Raw genomic sequence first — 20,708 nt, 5'->3', positions numbered from 1 at the left:
AAATGATTATTTCAGTGATTAAATAAGGTTAGTATGTTTCAACACAGAATATGAAAGTATGTGAACTACACTTTCACGTACCCACAAAGAGCAAATAATTTTCTCAGGTGGAAAAGAACAAAAGCCTTCGTCTTTTTACCAAACATTGTCAAGGAGTGTACTTTGATGGTGGAAATGCTAATGTAAGACAGTTCTGAATAAGTTATTTTCAAACCTTTCTCTATAGGTTCATATATTACCTATTTATTCAAATGTAATAGAAAATAATCTCTCAAGTAAAAATAATTCAAATGCTTTAACTTCAGTGTTCTATTCCTCTATTTCCAACAGAGAGTTTCCATTACCAGCACTGGGAAAAGCTTAGCACTTAGGAAGTCACTCCTGCCTGCCATACCCTGATTTTCAGCAGATCACCTGTTCTCCTGATACCTAGGCACCTATTTGCATAGCAAGAGTGGAAGTTACTATTTATCCTCAGAGGTATACATAATCACATTGACTTATTCGGTTTTACCCCAAAAGGACTCACTGAGTTTCACTTACCTCCAAAGTCTCACTGCCTTCTATGTCTGAAGTTTTGCCTCTTGCTGCCACTCTTTGCTCATGAGCTGTATCTCCTATGAAGCAAAAGAAAAAAATAAAACTTTACCATACCACTGAGGCCAAACTGTCTACTATTTATTTGAAATATCTTTTGCATGTTTCACATTGTGGAAGCAATTACTACTTCCTTTGTTACAAAGTAAACAGGTTAATATTTAAGAACAGTAATTTTATAAAGGTCACAGAAATCATCCGTAAATAAATACATAGATATACAATCTAAACCAGAAATGTGTCCTGCTTTATATAGGTTTACTCTGGAAAAATCAAGTGAATTTATATTTTGTAAATCAAGTCATAGTTCAAATAAACTAGGAAAACTTATAATTTGAAGATAAAGCAAATTATTTTCAAACATTAAAAGTCTGAAAAAAACAAGTCTTTATAATATGAATAACTGTCCTTCAAATTTGTTTTTTAATAAGGTTTACTCTTTATAAGTGTTTATTTGTGTCTCTGTGGATTTGCCTCAGAGTAGATATATATGTCTGCATGTAGTAATTACCCATATGTCAAACAATTTTTACAGCAGGAAAGAACAATGAACAAATTCATAAAATTAGCGTTCAGTTAATAGTTTGATTCCTAAAGGTGGTGCCTTGGAGGGTTATATTACTAAACAAAGTTGGTGACTAGGCTGCCTCTAAGGGCATAGGACAGACAGAAATATAGTTAGGTAAGTACAGGCATAATTTAATATATTAGCGTCCTATTATAATTTATTAACTAATAATCTGTGATTAACACATGGTAGGTAAAGAAACAATCAGTGTACTTCTTAAAAGCATAATGAGAGGTTAATTTAGTAATTTGTAAACTGCTCTTCCCATAAAATTAAGCCAGCTCAGGAATGTCTACAACAGGGAAGATTACAAAATTCATATATAATGACTTGGCTGACACTAAAGGTTAGGAATTTGTTAACATAGGGAAGGTCACAGTCTTCACTGGAGGTAACAAAGTATGAAAGTCTGGGCTGGGCTTAACTTTTCCATAGTGAAACACAAATGTTTAGTTTACCAATGGCTATAGTCAAGAAAGGGCCCTGTGAAAATTTTAAAGAATTAAATAAAATTCTGTTAAATTCTAAAACCATAAAGCAAGAATTAAGTTGGTAGTTTATTTACTTAAAAGATAAAGGAAATCCCCCAAATGTTTAAAATCCAAGCACATCATGCATATCAGCCTACAAGTTGTGTTCTCAGCTAAGTACAGCATTATTACTATTGGGTGGAACCCAGCACATAGTAGGTGTTCCATAAATGCTAGCTGAGTAAATTAGTGAACTTCTATTTATAGTTTCTAGTCTATAAAACTGTGATAATACTAAATGGTATGTAATAAAAGCTTTATTTGAGCATACGGTGTTTTTCCTCTAAAACACATTTGTGAAACTTAAAAGGCAAATTTATTAAATACCATTATGATGTATTGTTATTAGTGATCTGTACTTGGAGCATCACTTGTTAGATTTTAAAAACAGTTAATGATTTTTTAAAAGAATCATATTGAAACAAAAGCATTAGGAACTTTTTAATTACATCTATAGGATACTAGAGTTAATAGTTGTTAAGTGAAAAATTATGTCAACTTACATTCATGACCCAAGATGTCAAACAACAATTTTGATTTTTTAAACTTATTCTTTAAACTGACCATTTATTTGCACATCAGGAAGAGTCTTATTTTCAGAAATCCCCCATGTCTCTGAAAGTTAGGGATAAGCTAACCAACCCCCAGTTCACAGATGGCAAAATCAATGCACAAGTTGTTTAGTTTGCTTGGGTAAAGGCAGTGAGACCACTGAGACCACAACAGCATGAGCAGCCAAGGTAATGCAAGTCTCTGTATATTGAGGTCAGGTGTGTTTAATAACTCACATGCCTGAGGTTGATACAGAAGTATGTGGCATCCAACATGAAAGGCCATTTACTCAAGAAAGATTTTTTTTCACCTTTTAAAATGATTATTGGGCCATCCCCTAGCCATACAAACACTATTTGGCTGAAATCATTCAGCACAAAGTCTGTGCTTCCTTTGCCAGTTTCTGATTCCAAGGTGTGTATCTGTATCACACTTTCTCCATTTCTCCTTACTGCTTGAATAACCAGAAAGGTTATCAGCCAGTGCTCTTGACATCACACAACACATCTGCCTGGAAGCAACTGTACAATCACTATTTCCTGGAATGCCATATCTGGCAATGACTCAGGACAATAACTGATTACAAGGAAAAATGCCATCTGTGAGATGATTCTCTATAAACAAAGGCACAAAATGAAAACTACACAAACAACAAACAGAAAAGAACAGGTCACAGTGAAATGTAACTTTTGAAGTTTTTTTCCTCCCACTGAAGAATTATTTGATAATGGTAAAAATTCAATTATTTTCTCTAACTTGTTATAACCCACATGAAAGTTAGATACTTCAACAATAAATAAAGATGCATGTGATGAATGTGAAATAAGGTACTTTAGTTTTCAGACATCAGTTAATTCTAATTTATGTGCTGTATAGATTCAAAAATTTCATTTGCAAGTCAGCTGTTTAAAAGGAAGGACAAACACCACAAAATAGATGCAAACTATTACATGTAGAATGGATAAACAACAAGATTCTACTGCATAGCACAGGGAACTATATCCAATCTCCTGGGACAAACTACAATGGAAAAGAATACAAAAAAAGAATGTCTATATTGTACAACTGACTCACTTTGCTGTACAGCAGAGATTGGCACACTGTAAATCAACTATACTTCGATAAAAAAAGGAAAAGAAACAATAAAAATGTTCACAGTATTTACATTTCATAATGTCTTGTTTGTAACACCACAATTGATTCTCACTACGGCGCAGCAAGACATCCTCCCCATTTCCCTCCTCCCCCAGTTTACGGTGAGCCTGACGGCAGAGGTACTCAGGGACTCGCCTAAAGTCTCCCAGGTAGAAGCCAGCCATAGTGGGAGCAGAGCCCAGTCTCCTGACATATCTTGCGGGGACTGTGTGGTCCGGTGGAAGGTTCCAACGGATGGTGGCTGAGGTGGGGAGAATCAAGCCCCTAAACTGGGGATCAGTGGGAAGAAGAGCCCAGGGCTCCAAAACCTGGTCCAACCCCACGGGCCCCCCTAACACTTCTCCTCACTCCATTTTTCTTCCATAGGCCCCATGGGTTATCTGGTCTCTTCCCTTTCCGCTGATAATGCCAAATACTCCTGATCAGAACAAGCCTCTGTCCTTCCTTCTGGTCCTTCAAGGCACACACACGGTCCCCTTGATACTTTCCCATAAGTTTGAAAGGCTGGAAACAGTTTTATAAGAGGCAAAATCCCTCTTATACTACAGCTATGCAATTTTCTTGGTTTAAAGTGTAGTTTTTACTTAGAGTGAGTAAACGAGAAAGGCCGTATATGCATACTCATGAAGCTCTTTTAGAATTTAAAGGACTGAAGTGAAATTCATCTGTATTTTAGATTAGTGGGGCTACATAGTAAACATTTTAGGCTTTGTGGGCCATACTGTCTCTGTTACAACTTCTCCACTCTATCACTGTAGCCAGAAGCAGCCATAGATAATATACAAACCAATGCATGTGGCTGTGTTCCAATAAAATTTTGTTTACAAAAACAAGTTGAGTCAGGCTGCAGTTTCCAGATCCCTGTTTTAGAGAATATGTATACTCCACCTTTTCTAGGATAAAAAGCTGAATTATGTTACATAAGGAAATGAGAAAGGGACATCATTAGCGTATGATCATGATCCCATTCTACTGGGTGAATTTGGTCGAGGGAGAGGAGAAAAGTGATGAAGGGTGAGCAAGGTAAAGTGAAAAGAGCAGAAACCCTCAGTGATGGGAGGGGAACCTGAATGCCTGTTTGGATCACCCAGAGGAGATTTGTTTTGGGGATGGGTGATGGGTGAGTAAGGGGGCACCTTCACTCCTTAGGCCTCCTTCAATGTGGAGGAAACTCTAATAACATTCACCCCAGCCTCCGTCCACTCTCCAATCCCTGGGTTGGTGATCTGGAAAGACTCAGCTGCACATGGTTCTCCCCTCCCCCTTCTCGTGGGGAGGACCAGAGAGAACTGGGCTCTGTCTGCTCTGACCCTCCACAGGCGCCTCTCCTCCCACTTGGGGAAGCCTGCCCCAGCCCAGAAGATCCTGTAACAGGATGGAGTTCAATCTAATTCTGGGGTTCAGATTAGGAAACCCATCTGCTCCTTGATGGAAGCCACATTCTTCAACACTAGCTTTATAGGCAATAAAGATGAGAATTTGGTCTCCATCTGTTTTTTGGGTTTTTTTTTTTTTTTTTTTTTTTTTTTTACTAAATTGGCCAGATCTTATCTGGGTAAGAAGGGTGTTATTATTGGAACGCCCTAGAGTCCAACAAGACTGGGAATGGGCTGGTATGGACAGAATTGGAGCCTGCCTACATATGAAAAGCTGTGAATACAGAAATCTGTTTTCTTTCTTTTATTGGAGAGGAATTATCTAGAACTTCATATCTGAGAATGCAGTCTACAAAACACTAGTTTCAAGGGGTTTGCATGGAAAAAATATTTCTGTGGTCAAAAGTATGAGAAAAAGCTACAGAATGCATTCCCTTCCAACTGATTTCCAATGCACTGTAACATATTAAAGGCTCTGAGAAACTCTTCAGTAAAGAAAGTAAAAAAATTTTTTCCCAATGTTTTTGACTATAAAGCCACTTTATTCATTGGATACCTATTAAACATCTTGCAGAGTGACACACTATGGGAAATGCTGATAGAACATTTCTGAAGTTAAAACTGAATGTGAAATATATTATTTTTACCAGACTTTTAAGAAGACCCTCAACATTGCCAAATGTGTTATTTAGCTCTTGAACATTCATTTTATACAATGTTAACTCACGCTTATTTTCCTTTAGATGATTCTTTTCACAACTCCCTGTTAATTCATTTAATTGCATTTGGGGCAGACTTGCAGAATGGACTGCATTCTACTACATGATTCTGATTCCAGAATAGCTGATAATCTGCAGAGGAGAAAAGGATAGCCAGACACCTTGAAGACACAGGAGAAAGCCCCAGGGCTCAGAAATATCTCCCCCACAAATTCTACCAATTAGAGATTCATTAGGGTTAATGAGCTCCTCTTTTAAAATGCAAATACCCTCTGGGAGTGTTTGCTTATTAGTCATTCACCAAGTGAAGTAGTGGAAAGAACAGTGGAATGGCCCCTCCATTAACTCCTTTTCATTCTTCAGTCACACACTCATTATCCAAGGCGGCCTGGCACTGCGGCAAGAGAATGGCTTTGGAAATGATAGAACAAAACCCAAATCCTTTACCAAATCCATGACCTTGTGCAAGTTACTTAACTTCTCAGACCCTCAATTTCCTCATCTGAAAAATGGGAATCATGATACATAATAAAGCTATTATACAGATTAAATGAGAAAACATGTTAAACACTAATTGCAGAGAAGAAGGGAGAGAAGCTGGGGCAAGATAAACATTTTGTCAGGTGTTGGTGTCAATTGCTGCTCTGCCCTTGTGAGTAGCGGTTGCCATGATCTTCAGCATAGCAGAGGTGAAAGAAGAAGCCCTCTCGCGCTATCTCATTTAGTGCCCGTGGCAGTGTTGTGAGGTAGGCTTTGTTATATCCTTTTAAGAATGGCAGACCTGGTGTTGGAATCCAAGTCTGCTGACAATGCCAAATCATCACATAATACCATGCAGCTTCCCGTTACTTATCAAAACTTGAGTGAAGTTATCCAACTCAGTTTCATACACTTTACATTTGTCTCCTCCAGTTCAGTTGCATTTTCCCTTCCACTTTTTCTAATACTGTGCACTTGCTCCCCATTTTCCACTCTAATGAAGAAAGGAGGGATAAAGAGAAAGCCAAAGTACTAATTGCTGAAGACATGCCCTGCCCAGGAGCCTGCTGCTGTCAGGCCAGGATTCTGAAGACAACTGTGACCCCACAAGAAAATAAGCCAAGAATAGGAACACCTAAGCCACAGAGGGAGGAGTGCAGTTAGCAAACAAATGGAGGAAAAGGTTCAAGCTGACTAGGAATGAAAGAAAAACAAATTAAAATGGCACCAAGAACATATTAAATTAGCATACCAAAATTATTATACCAAAATTCGTTAAGGATGCTTACAACTAACACACTGGCATCATTCTGATAATGAAGTGAATACTCAGTAAACATCTGTTGATTCAACTGTATGTGGGAGAGGGACAATGAGAAAGATAATTCTACACGCACACTCACTAAGGGCTCATAAAAAGGATTATAAATGGTTGTTAAAACATGAAGAAAAATTAAAATTAAGGGTTCGGTAAAACAGGCAATATATTTTATAAGCTATCAGTGTGGATTTTAATTTTCACACGTATTTATATACAACTTTTAGGCATCATGTTAGATGTCAACATTATGACTGCTATTAAAAATCATACAACTAAAACCTTGCTTACTGCACTGAAAGCTTAGGGTCACACTGGATACTTAAAGGCACTGACTCACAGAAGTAAGAACACCAGCAAATCCAACTGAAGTCAGACTCACTGATCAGTCCTCCTGGCCTGCTCTTAATTAACTTGCCCTAGGATTCCACAGATTTCTTTAGTTCTGAGTCTTGTCACTTTGTAGCTATGAGTAAAAATTTTTCTGGAAGATTTTAAGCAAACCAAAAACATCAATTAAGTATTTAACACTATATTAAACAGTTAAGCCCAGGCATTCTTTTAGGCTGGAAGACTAGAAATTCAAAAGGCCAAATTAACTTTGTACTTGTACATTTGTACAATATTGTATCACGCTGTACAAATATGCATTCAAAGGTTTTTTGTTAATAGCTTTCTTAAATCAAAGTAAATTTACATACTGCAAGAGTACATTGGGCTGATCATTCCTGACCCTGAATCCCAAAATGATGCTGAAAGAAAGCTCTACACAAAGGGCGGCTCTGAGCAGTCCACTGCCAAGTTCTATAGGCCCTGTTGCAAACAAACAGGACTGACACAAAAAGGATTTTCAGTGTGTATGGTTTGAAACATAAATCTGTAAATAGAAAAAAAAAAAAAGGCTCACTCTACCAGTTTATCTGGTATCCTGAAACAAAGACTCAAATGTTCTGCCTGTTGTAGGTGAAGATGATGGCATTGATCCATCACCAATAATGCAACCTAGGCTGGAGATCACTGGCATCAAGTCACTCACACTCAAGAGTGTCTGGTCTCCTTTCCAACCAATAGAATAAACCTGTAGAATTACTTGTTGGTGTCAGGAGTTCTGCTCAGTCAGTTTTCCACACAGAAAAATAAGTGACCCCATGAGAGCAAATGTGTATTTCAACCTATAGCATCAGTTGGTCTAATCAGAGATATGAGGTAGGTAAGCTGTCAATCTCTTGAAACTGAGTTCTTATATTGATCAAAGAGTTGTAGTGTAACAGAAAACTGCAAAGAAAATTTCTAGCAGAAACAATAAAAGCAGTATATGAAACATTACAATCAGCTTCACGTTGTTTCATTCATTCAACAAATATGTGTTAAATACCTATTTATGTGCCAAATTATCATGCGGGGCACCATGTGAACTATAACAATACCATTCCTGCCCTCACAGCATTTACATTCTAGAGGGCATTTCAGCCAAGAAAATGGAAATCACAAAAACTGGTTGTAAAAATAAGCCAAAAAACTGAAAATTATGGGAGTACCAAATCAACTAAGGAATAGAAATCTGAATGAAGCACATTGTGGAAAAAGTGGCCAGCTGTAACAAAAACAAGCTTCATATTAGGGCTTTTCTTCCCTCCAGGTCCTTTCATTAAAAATAAAGTATATGGGCTTCCCTGGTGGCACAGTGGTTGCAAGTCCGCCTGCCGATGCAGGGGACACGGGTTTGTGCTCCGGTCCAGGAAGACCCCACATGCCGCGGAGCGGCTAGGTGGGCCATGGCCGCTGAGCCTGCACGTCCCTAGCCTGTGCTCTGCAACGGGAGAGGCCACAACAGTGAGAGGCCCACGTACCGCAAAAAATAAATAAATAAATAAATAAATAAATAATAAAATAAAAAAATAAAGTATGTATCAGTCAGTATCATTACTTTTAATGGAAGTCAAATATTTAAACATGCTCTTGTATCACACAAAAGTTTGAAGAGAATATTTCTAAAAATACCAATATTACTTGAAGAAAAGTTGATATTAAAAAAATGAATCACTTGCAAATCACAACTAGAAGCAAAGCCACACATGATGGATGTGATGAGGTGGCACGATGTGACTACTAGATGAAGACAAAGAGTATGCTTTCAAAATGCAGAAGAGGCTGGTTGGCTTTACTGAAGACGTCACACTTCTCATTTAGTTATACAATATAAGTGTGTGACATTACTGTCCTGAGGGTCACAATATGTCATACTTAAAATGCTTATATAAGACAAGAGATTTGGTCCCTTTAAGAACTCAGGTAAAACTAAACACCACAAGGTCTGAGGGAGAAAGTTCTAATCTGTTCACTGGCCTACTAACTAGAAGCAGGTAAAGAGCAACAGTGAATCACCAATTAGCCTCCTGAGGAGGAAGGACCCTGACTGGACGTGGGTCAAAGCTGAGGATTGCAAACTCAGGCCTGGCCATCCTTTGTTATATTTATGGAACTTTTAGTTGGGCTATAATATACAGACAGAATGGAAAAGAAAATGGATCATGGGCTAGCCTGGGATGAATGTGCCTTAAGGGAAAGCAGAGGCTGAAAGTAGCAGAGAGCAGGGTCTTCCTATGCATCAACAAGTAAATTATGAGACATCTCCTTGCCAGTGGGGCACTGCAACTCACATTTCAGTATGTGTAAAAATCACCTGAGGTGCAAATTCCTGATTCTCACAGGAGATTCAGACTTGCGAAGTTTAGTGAAGGGCCTAAAAATCTAAATTTTTAGTAAGCATTCCAGGAGATTCTAATGTAGTTGATTCACAAACAATACTTTGAGAAACACTGAGATAAGCTGACTGAGATAAGCTTACATGGCTGACAGATTACCATCTGCCTAATTTTGGGAATGACTGTCCCCTCCCTCCTTTTCTCCTTCCCTCTCACATTGTTTAAACATTTAGAGAGTACGTACATATCTCTGTGCTAAAGTTAGGGCCCCATAAGTTCCCAAAAGAACTGAAAGCAGGGTCTTGAAGAAATATTTGCACACCATGTTCAGAGCAGCATCTTTCACAAGAGTCAAAATGCGGAAGCAACCCAAGTGTCCATCAACAGATGAGTGGATAAACAAAATGTGGTATATGAATACATACAATGGAGTATTATTCAGCCTTTCAAGGAAGGAAATTCTGACATAATGCTACAACATGGATAAACCTTGAAGGCACTGAGTCACGTAAAATGTCAGTCACAAAAAGATACATACTGTATGATTACTTTTACATGAATGCCTAGAACAGTCAAATTCATAGAGATAGAAAGTAGAATGGTGGTTGCCAGGGGCTGGAGGGAAGAGGAAGTGGAGAGCTGCTGTTTAATAGGTACGTAGAGAGTTTGAGTTTTGCAATATCAGAGTTCTAGAGACTGACTTACAACAATGTGAATGTACTTAACAAAACTGAACTGTACATTTAAAAATGGTTAAGATGGTAAAACTTATGTGTATTTTACCATAATTAAATATAAAAATTTTAAAAATAAGATGTGCTATTCTCTATTTAGAGCAATAAAATGGTAGAAGTTAAAGGTAAGTCTACTGTTGGTCAATACTATATTTTACAATTTATTTTAGTTTTGTTCTAATTAAGTGTTTACATACAGATGTTATAATTAGTATTTATTCCATATTTATGTTGTTATTTAAATACATATATATATTTAAAGAAAAAAAAGAAAAACCAAGTGAAGCAAAATGTGTGTTTTCTTTCTTTCTGCTACAGAATTCGTTATGGCTCAATAAAGGGCCTGGCTACAAGAAACAGTTTGAACACACTTTGGCCACTCTGTACTAGTACAATAATATTGTTTCTGTCGATGTGTATCTGCAAACTTATTTGTATATACATTACCAGGTAACAAGGTAACAACACAGTGGTGACAATACTGAATATCAACATGCTACACTTTAAAAAAAAAAACTCAACTGTTGGTCATAAAAATTGAAATTTATTTATTTATTTGTTGTTGTTGTTGTTGTTGTACACGGGCCTCTCACTGTTGTGGCCTCTCCCGTTGCGGAGCACAGGCTCCGGACGCGCAGGCTCAGCGGCCATGGCTCACGGGCCCAGCCGCTCCGCGGCATGTGGGATCCTCCCGGACCGGGGCACGAACCCGTGTCCCCCGCATCGGCAGGCGGACTCGCAACCACTGCGCCACCAGGGAAGCCCCCCAAAATTGAAATTTTTGAATAACTTGAATCAAGAAATCTAAAATATAAAGTACTAGATAAACAGATGAAGCACAGTTACAGGTCATGCAAAACTTCAGAGCTAATATGCCTATCTTTTAAACATCTAATGCAAAACACTTAAACTTCCTCTTAGGAAGAGATATTTTTCAAGCCCCTTAAGCCTTGATGTCACTAGGATGGGGTGGGGAGGTGGCTGACAATGAAATCCAGGCTTTGGGGGGACGAGATCAATATCAACAAATAAATTCTAAGGTCCCCACTGCTGGCTTGAATTTTTTTTCCCACAGGAAACCCACCAAACCCGAGAAATTAAGAGAAGGAAAAGAAGAAGAGAGTAAGAGGGTAGGAGTCAGTAGACAAATCAGACTTTGAGAGCCCAACACTGGTAGATCCTAATCTAACAACGAGGGGACACTGACGTCAGGAGCTCCAAAATAGGCTGACAGCACAAAATCAGAAAGGTGTAAGGGCAGAAACCCATTAAGAAGAAAGGAGTGCCCCGGTGAGAATGAGAAGATAGCATGGCTAGAAAGTATGAGAATTTACTTGATGACAAGGTGAAAAGCGATGATGGGGAAGAGCAAGGATCACCCTTTGCCTGCAATATTCCTCAACCTAGACCTCAACCGGCTGATATGTACTGTATCTTCACATCTCACTACCTCACGACCCAGCAGAACCCATGCCCCCTGCACATGCTCCTATTTATTCTCATTCTCCAAAGCACTCCCCACATTCTCAGTCATTTCATTATTTGCACTTACTTGTTTAACAGTTGCTGTTTCCACTAGACTGTCAGCTCCACCAGGACAGTGATGTGTTTACTTGCTACAATATCCCCAGCACCTAGTACAGTAGCTGGCACCCAGTATGTACATGGTAGGCCCTTATGAAATAGCTACTGTTTGACTGACACAGTGCAGCAAATGTGGCCTTGTCATGAGAAGGGTGGCACACGGTTTAAGAAATACAAGTTTCTGATGAAACTATGGGATAAATAAAGGAAGCTAAAGAGGATGCACTATGATTGGTAAAAGGAAATAAGTTTATTAATAGCACTTAGAAACGGGTGAAAGGTAGAGGCTGAACAAAAAGGCTTAAGGAGACATCAGTAATCACAGCTCTATTGTAAAGTTTGGACAGGATTTCTGCAGAGAAGAGATTTTACCAGGTTCTATGTAGTTACAGTGAGTTTGAGAAAACTGCATGAAATATAAGAGGTGGCTAAGGTTCCAAAGGAATTCTGATGAAGTATTTTTATGTATCTTATTGTATTTAATGCTGTATTTTAAAGGTTACTACTGATGCATATTTGGCAAATTTTAAAATGCCTTCTTTAAAAAACACAGTACTGCATTAGAAATATGTACTAACATATTTGTGATATTTTAAAAATTCCTCTAAAAATAGTTTTCATGTTCAAAAACTCTGCAGTTCTTTCAGTTTGTAAAGAAGAAGTCATTAATTTCAAGCCTGGTTAAACAATAAAACCATTTGTCACTTTTAAGTTATGAAAACTGTATTATGTTTATGTACTTAAAACTTAAATTTCTAATTTATTACCACAAAATTCTACAGTATTGCTGAGTTTCATGAATTCGATATTCTTGAAATTAGAATTTGTTTACTAAATCCCTATTATATACTTATATCTTCATGACAGTGATTTCAAATAAATTCAGTAGTCTTCTAGGGGCTGGCTCAGTGAAATTAGAATTCATCCGGACATGTGCCTAATTGCAACATGTAAAAAAAAATTCCAATCTTCAATAATATTTTTTTAAGGCTTAAAGAACTATGATAGAATAGACATATGCAATCTATTAAAAGAACTTAATTAGGCTATTATGTCTTGATTTGATCCCAGTTTTTTCCTGATTATAATTTTTTTCCTCATTGATCTGTTTTTATCCTGTACCTAGAAAGAACACAAAACGTACACTTTTAAAATTTGACATTTAACACCCGCCCACCTCCATTTTCCCATCTCCTCTCCCCCTCTTGTTGATGGTGGTATCTGGTCTTAGATAGGTTGAAGGCACAGGGTTCTCTCCAAAAACCACTATCGATACCACTGCAAAAACAAGACAGCAACAACACAATGTAGAGAGGTTGGCTTGCTTCCCTCTCTTCTAACTGCATGTTCAAAAATAAGCTTTTATTGATCTTAAACATCTGTCAGATGACTCATACACTGGTTTATTTTTTATATACATGTATACATACAATATTTCAAATTGAAAGCAACATCTCAATGGATCAAGACTATTAAGTGCCGCTGTCTATAACAGACTAGAAAATTTATAACTGTAAAAATGAAACATGCACATATTATTTAAAATGCACAGTGAAGAAAACCCATTGGGTGTTGTGTTTTTCTGGTATGCCAGTAATTAAGCCACGACTGTTGGCACTGTTTGGTTTTCTATTTTAACACTGAAGGAGTGAAAGTATTTCCTATATTTATGAATTTACTATGAAAATCTTGGCAAAAAAAGAAAAAAAAATGTCTGTCTAAAATGTGTGGGTGAAAACTGTTAATCAAGTGTGTTTCTACTTTTTTTCCCCCCAAGTTGGACACCATCTGTAAACCCTAGCTTGCTTCAGGGGATTTCACTGTTATATAAAATCAGAAAAATTAAAATGGAGTAGTTGTATATATGCAACATTGTGTACAGGGGGGAGATACTGAATAGTATTAAACACTTGCGTCTTCCTTTACCCTTTACCCCCTACCTAATATCTAGTCTACTTTTTTAAATTTCAAACTTCACTGCTCTCTGAATTGATAATTCCAATTTTCATATTGTTATTGGAAACCATATCTAATAAAGGTTTTAGTTATTCCCATGCACAGTATGGAAATTTTCGTTTGCTGAGGTTTTGTTTCAAGAAAATGTATTGGCATGTATTTGAGAACACATTTTATTGTCTCCTCTGTCATACAGTCCAAACTAATCTACGTTTATGGATTTTTGACTGAAATGAAAGACCTTAAAATTAAACTATATTTAATATTAAAAAAACTTTATTATGGGCTTTTTATATGTCAGTGTAAGCCATCTAAAACAGAGAATTAATGCTCAGCTACTATATGTCCTTTCTTTATCCCAAATTCTTCCCAAAATATGCAAGAAAATGACTTTACCTGATTTTACTCTTATTGCCCAACTTTTTTCTACATCATAAAAGCTGATCCTGCAATCAGAAGCTCACTAAAAAAGCAGCTTTTGGTGATGTCAGACTCACTTTAGCTTTAAGGACACACATAGGTTGAAAGTGAAGGGATGCAAAAAAAAAAAAAAATACTGCAATTGATAACCAAAAGAGCATTTTTGTTAAGCCTGATTTTAAGATTACAGCAAATAGTGTGCTTAAGAAGTTGCTTCTCAGACTGGGAGACAGTATATAGTAGTGGGATAAATAGCTGGAGAACTTAGATTTAGGCCTTGAGTTCTCAAAACCGTAAATGGACCCATCCATATTCAAGTATCAGTAGAAGACAAAAACATGATACTGTGATCTGAATGTTTCCCCTCAGAATTCATATGCTGACATCCAAAGGCCCAAAGATGATGGTATTAGGAGGTGAGGCCTTTGGGAGGTGCTTAAGTCACAAGGGTGGAACCTTCAGGAATGAAAGAGACCCCACAGAGATCCCTAGCTCTTTTCACCATGTGAGGACATGGCGAAAAGGCCTCGGCTCTGAACCAGGAAGAGGACCCTCACCAGAAAGCAACAATGCTGGTGATGTGATCTTGGACTTCCCAGCCTCCAGAACCGTGAGAAATAAATTTCTGTTATTTATAAGCTACCTAGTCTCTGATATTTTGTTACAGTAGCCTAAACAAGGACACATTCTAAAATCAAAATAAATAAATTATTTGCGGCTTAGCTGTCATTCCTGGTTATCCGAACTGTTTCCCTACAAGATTAAGCTTGTCTATTTATTTCCCAATTTCTATGGGCAGAACATTTTATTTTCAGTCAGTCTAGCTGGCTATCTATCTATCTGCATCTTTCTTCCTTTTCTTTCTCTTCCTAAATAATTGAGTCCCAGCAAGGTAAGAAGGGGCAGGAAGATGAAGAGCAAGCGAGGAGAGCAGGGAGGCTGAGGCAGCAGTGGCCTGGTGCAGGCTACTGAAGATGGGCCTGGGTCATCTCACTGTGCCATGAAGCGCTCGAAGAAGGAGGGCGACGATTTGAAGGGGCTTCTGCTGGCCCAAACTGGTCCATTTTAAGCAGCATAATAGATAATGATAATAACAGATTATAATCCATTAAAATATCCATAAATAAATGATAAATGAGCATCTACAGCTTTGATGGTTAATTTCCTGATGTTGATAACTGACGCAGGAGGTATCCCTGCTTTGGGGAAATACACACTCAAGTATTTGGAAGTAATGACATATCATATTGTTAATTTACGTTCAAGTGGTAAAACAATAAGCTCTTTGTACCATTTTTGCAAATTTTCTACAAGTTTGAAATTATTTCAAAATAAACGGAAAATAAATAAGAGGAATGGTTAGGAAGGTTAGAATACATAGATATGATATAAGGATAAAGACAGAGACAGTGGAAGAGATTTCAATGGCTCCTTTAATCCATCAACCAAAACAGAACTAATCCTTTACCCTTTTCACCTTTTTACCATTTTCACTCATAAGTGAGTGAATGTAGTATGCGTAGTTACCCAGGGATGTTTCACGTGTAACAAAAACTCTAACACAATTCAGATAATTAAGGAATCTTTCTAAGAAGGAGGGACAGAAACAAGTTTAAAAATACATTCAGATAACACAATAATGTGCAACCAGGCTAGTTGTGTTTATTTTCTTATACAGCACTTTTCCTTAAAAGATTTTAAGCAAATATGATTTTTCTACTCTTCAAGGAAATTGTGACAGCTTGAATGGAGAGACAAATCCTTCGCAACAACTTTATGAAGAAGAAATAATTTTGCTTATTTAACAGGTGAAGAAAATAATGAAAAAGAGATTTTAAAGTTCCTAGCTTCATAAAATGCCTAAGTGGTAGAGCCAGTATTCAAACTAAACTCTGTCTGGGTTCAAGACCCACATCCCTTCTCATAGAATTGTAAAAGGAAACAGTTAATTCTGACTTCTCTCCTTGAACAATATCCACCTTCAGAATGGCATACTCTCATAGGCAAACACGATCCATTTATCATCTTAAATTTCTTCTTTACTTAGCCTCCTTTTTGTGAATGTACTAAATGAGAGTAGACAGAGTGCAATGTCTATTTCTGGTTTCATTTCGCTTAACCAGAAGTGCTGACCGCTTTATAACACTGTGCAAAAAAAACAAAGTGAATACCACAGGGTCCCTGTTGAAGCAGTTTTGTCATTGGTTTTTTAAGTAGGCAATTGATGCAATTGTTTCTGGCTCTGATGTTTCATTTCTATTTTCTCTTAAGGACTTAGAACCAGTTTTATACCTCTCTAATGAAAGCATATCACTTTACTTCAACAATTTACAAGAGTTCATCTTTCAAACTAAAATTTGGTAGTTAAGACACAGAAGCAACCTTTGAGCTCATCTTGGCTACTAGCCTCCATCCCTACTTTCAAACCCATTTTATAAGTGAGACATGGAACATGATGTCTTTACTGTCCACTCTCATGCTCACCTTCCAGCCCCAGAGCTTAACCAACACCCACAGAAACACCCCCGACAGAATCCACCTTTTTAAAAAGATAATTTCTATTCTACAAAAGATAGGGATTCTTACATTCTCATACTCCAATTCTACTGTCATACAGAGAGAGTGAATTCTTTTTATTTTGACAAAGGAAACGTGTATTTTAATAACACCAGCCTTGGCTTACAGACCACTTAGAGCGGGTTACAACAATCTATAAGTGACACGACCTAGTTTCATTTTACAAATAAGACAAGATAGTACAACCAGCTTGTCTCTTACAAGGATTAAATGAGACTCTAAGATAGCAAAACTACCATCTCAAAAGAGGACAGTTCATTTCTAGATCAGGTTTGGCCATTGAGTGTCTGTCCACTCAAGAGATTATACACCAAACATTCTGCTATTGTTGCTGATGTAGACACAGAAAGTCAATAATGTGGATTAACTAGGATCAACGTATTATTTTCTGATTACATTTGAGACTCAAGTTTCTAGGTACTTAAAACTATTCTTAAGATTAAACAAAAACCCTACAGTTTAAAACGAATAAAAAATAAAATAAAATAACTTTAAACGTTTAAAAAATTAAAAGTAAACTAATTAACTGAGAAATTTTTATTTTTATTATATGTGCAAGAGCTTGTATATACATGACCTAGACATACTGTCTTACCTCTGAGAAGGAAGTGATATATATATGACAATCTGTGTCACAAACAAATGTGTCTCACATGTACACATGTATAAAAGTTTCAGATAGATAAATGGTATATGGAGATAGAGAATCATGAGAATTATCCAGAACAGAAAGGTGCATGAGAATACAGGGAGTAAAAAAATCTGAAAAAAACCCTGAAATTTTTCCTTTTTTCTCATTTATTCTGAAGTTTATTTTTCATTAGTATTAAAAAAAATTTCCTCCCAAACTACTGTATTCCTATAAAAAAAACAGAAGCAGAAGAGAGAACAGATAAGAAAAGGGAAATTTTTAAAATGAGACAAAGGAAATAAATTTAGAGTAACACAAACAGTAAATGATGTGGTTTTCATCGTATGAGTAATTTGCCTAATGTAATGAGATTATTTTCACATTAAAAATTTTCTCCATTAATTTTATGTTTAACTCTGTAATTTGCTTCTTCATTCAAAAATATAAGCTAGAGAAAATGGTTTGAATTTGACAAAGATGCATGAAAAAAATGAAGTTTTGCAAATGATCAGAATTCTACAATTCTATTTAAAAAATAGTTTTCCAGGTTACTGTTTTTCTATTCCTTTATTCCAGGTATCAATTTCTCCCTTTCTGAATTCAGAAATTAAATGGCCCCAATCCCCAAAGCATTTATGGTCCAAAACCCAAACAAAAACTGTTAGCATTAATAACAGCTCAGTAAGGAAGAAGAACACAAAATGAATATATAAACTCAAGAGCTTTCAAATAACTAGTTATAAAATATAATGGAAAGAAATTACCCAATTCCAAAAGGCCACAAAATGTAAAATATTTGAAAGTAACTTGTTTTTTTAAAAAAAGAGATCCTGTGTGAATAAACCTATAAACTTTACTGAGTGACACTTAATAAAAATACTTGAATAAATGGAGAATCATTCCTAGGTAGTATTACATACACACAAATGTATCAATTCTTCCCAGATAAGTGTATAGAAATATCAGTGAGGTAATTCCAATAAAATCCCTACTGAATTTGGCAATGTATTTTAAAATTTTACTAGTAAAAATTTAAGAAGCAAGAACAATCAAGCAAGATAATTTTTTGAAAAAAAATAAGGATGGGGGGAAATTTGTGCCCTACACACTTAAATTTTTTAAAATCTAAATTAATTAAAACAATAATGAACTGTAAAGAAGATAGATCAATGACAAAAAAAACACCTCAGAAACAGACCCTAGGATATAAAAGAATTTAGTACATTCAGTTCATGTCGACAAAATTTTATTGAATACCTATGTGTCAAATACTGTGCTAGTAGGAAAGGAAACCAGTAAAACCTTTCTTGAAAGCTATTTGGCAATATGTATCAAGAATTTACACACTATATGATTCACTTACATACATTTCATACACACAAAACAATCTATGTGGTTCGAAGTCAGGATAATTTGGGGAGTTGGGTGAAGTGACTGAAAGGGGTTGGTTGGGGGGAGATTCTAGGATTCTGTCATTTCTATTTCTTGATACGGATGCTAATGACATTTTATGAAAAGTCAATGAACTCGTCATTTGTATATGTTTCTGTATGTAAGTTATTCATCAAAAAGAAGCTCTTCAAAATTAATGACATGAAAAAAAAGTCCATTAAAGTAGAAAAAAATCAGGCTACAAAACTACATAAATTATAGTCTCAGTTTTGTGAACAAAAGAATAGAAAAGAAAAACTGCTAGAAGGAAAACTGGTAGGTATAAGTTGGGGGGTTGGGGAGGATTAGAGGAGCTTATAAGAGACAGGGAAAGCCCCCTATGGTATCTTATCGAAGAGCCATTTCTTAGGAAAGCTTGGTTTGAAGATATGGTGGTGGCTAGAGTGTATGTGGAGTAAAGGGGAATGGTTCTAAGACAGGAAAAGCCTGAACCTGTTTAATCTCTGATGGAAAGAGTCAATGGAGGGAAAAGCACAGAAAATATATAGGAAAAGGGCAATAATGCCTCTTAGCAGGCTGGTAAGCGTATACAAAAGAAGCAAACTCAGAAAGGGAGCAGGAAGGTTCTACTATATATATATATACAAAGCTATTCTTTTTCATAGAGCTTTGCTAATTAATGCGTCCAAAACTTGTCAATTTCACTCTCCATGTTTATCCATTTGTAGTCTTTCATGATGCCTTCAGATTATCATATTATCTGGATCAGTCAACTGTTGTAAGAGTTTTAGCCAGAGGATAACCCATCTCTTACTTCAAAATAATGTGGGTCAAAATAAAGACCAGGTCAAGTGAAGTCCAGGTCAAGTATAATGATAGCCAGTCTGGTGGCAAGTGGCATTTCTACATTACACCTGTGTGACTTGAAGCAAGTTATTAAACCTCATTGTGCCTGAGTGGTCTGATATGAAAAATGAAAAAGATAGTAATAGGTTGATAAGAGGCTTAAATGAGATCATTCACATAAAATGCTGAGCCCAACATGTGGCACAGAGGAAACCCCCTCAATAACTATAAATTTCTATCATCATTTATTTTTTTTAAGTCTGGGGAGGAGTTTCTAAGATGTCTGCAGATCTAGAAATAGCAAAACAATAACAGAACATGACAGGTAATGAAGCAGCAGCTCCTAATTCACAGTAAACAATGTTAAGAAAGAATATGCTTTCTCTCAACTTGTTATTGTGAAAAATATTAAATCTACAGAAAATGTGAAAGAAGAGTACAATGAACATCCTTGATTATTCACCTTCACCTATAGTCACCAATTGTTAAATTTACTAACACCCTCTCATACACAAACACACAATTGGTGATAGAGAATCCAAGACTCCAACTGGTTGGCTCATTGTGTAGAAGAACATACTTCATCTATTTTCCACATGTACCAAAAGTCAGCTTTTTTCAGAGAACATGATGTATTACATAAGACGTAATGACTTATGTAACTAAAGCTGCAATAACTGCGAAGACCAATGGAGGATAAAACTGAGAGCAGATGAAAAGATATTTTTTTCAAGACCACCTTGGGAAATATAAAGGGTCTCAGAAATCTAATCTTAGGCCTGTTAATAAGGAGAGAGCAAAGGCTTTCATTTAGAGGCAAGAAAGCCTGACAGAGCTGGATCAGGGTTAGAGTTAGACATGTTACTTAATGAAGTTACTGTGAAGGACTCTGAGAAATTTTCCCCTAAGCTATATTGAACAACATTTAAATGAAGGTTCTCCACTCCTTTTTTTTTTTTTTTTTTTTTACGGTACGCAGGCCTCTCACTGTTGTGGCCTCTCCCATTGCGGAGCGCAGGCTCCGGACGCGCAGGCTCAGCGGCCATGGCTCACAGGCCCAGCCACTCCG

At 36.6% G+C, this 20,708-nt stretch overlaps 1 protein-coding gene across 4 annotated transcripts in view; it reads right to left on the bottom strand.

The window, feature by feature from the left end:
- Nucleotides 1-20,708, bottom strand: part of UMAD1 (UBAP1-MVB12-associated (UMA) domain containing 1) — a 260,457-nt gene that overhangs the window by 79,109 nt on the left and 160,640 nt on the right. For all 4 annotated transcript variants that reach the window (XM_024130332.3, XM_024130320.3, XM_024130326.3 and 1 more), the window contains exon 3: nucleotides 544-617. In XM_024130332.3, the coding sequence (XP_023986100.1) occupies nucleotides 544-617 (74 nt within the window). The remainder of the gene's footprint in view (nucleotides 1-543; nucleotides 618-20,708) is intronic.

Source organism: Physeter macrocephalus, chromosome 5, assembly GCF_002837175.3.
Source record: "Physeter macrocephalus isolate SW-GA chromosome 5, ASM283717v5, whole genome shotgun sequence".
NCBI classification, from domain to species: Eukaryota; Metazoa; Chordata; class Mammalia; order Artiodactyla; family Physeteridae; genus Physeter; species Physeter macrocephalus.
The sequence above is the reverse complement of the archived record's forward strand: the minus strand, read 5'-3'. Positions and strand labels throughout refer to the sequence as shown.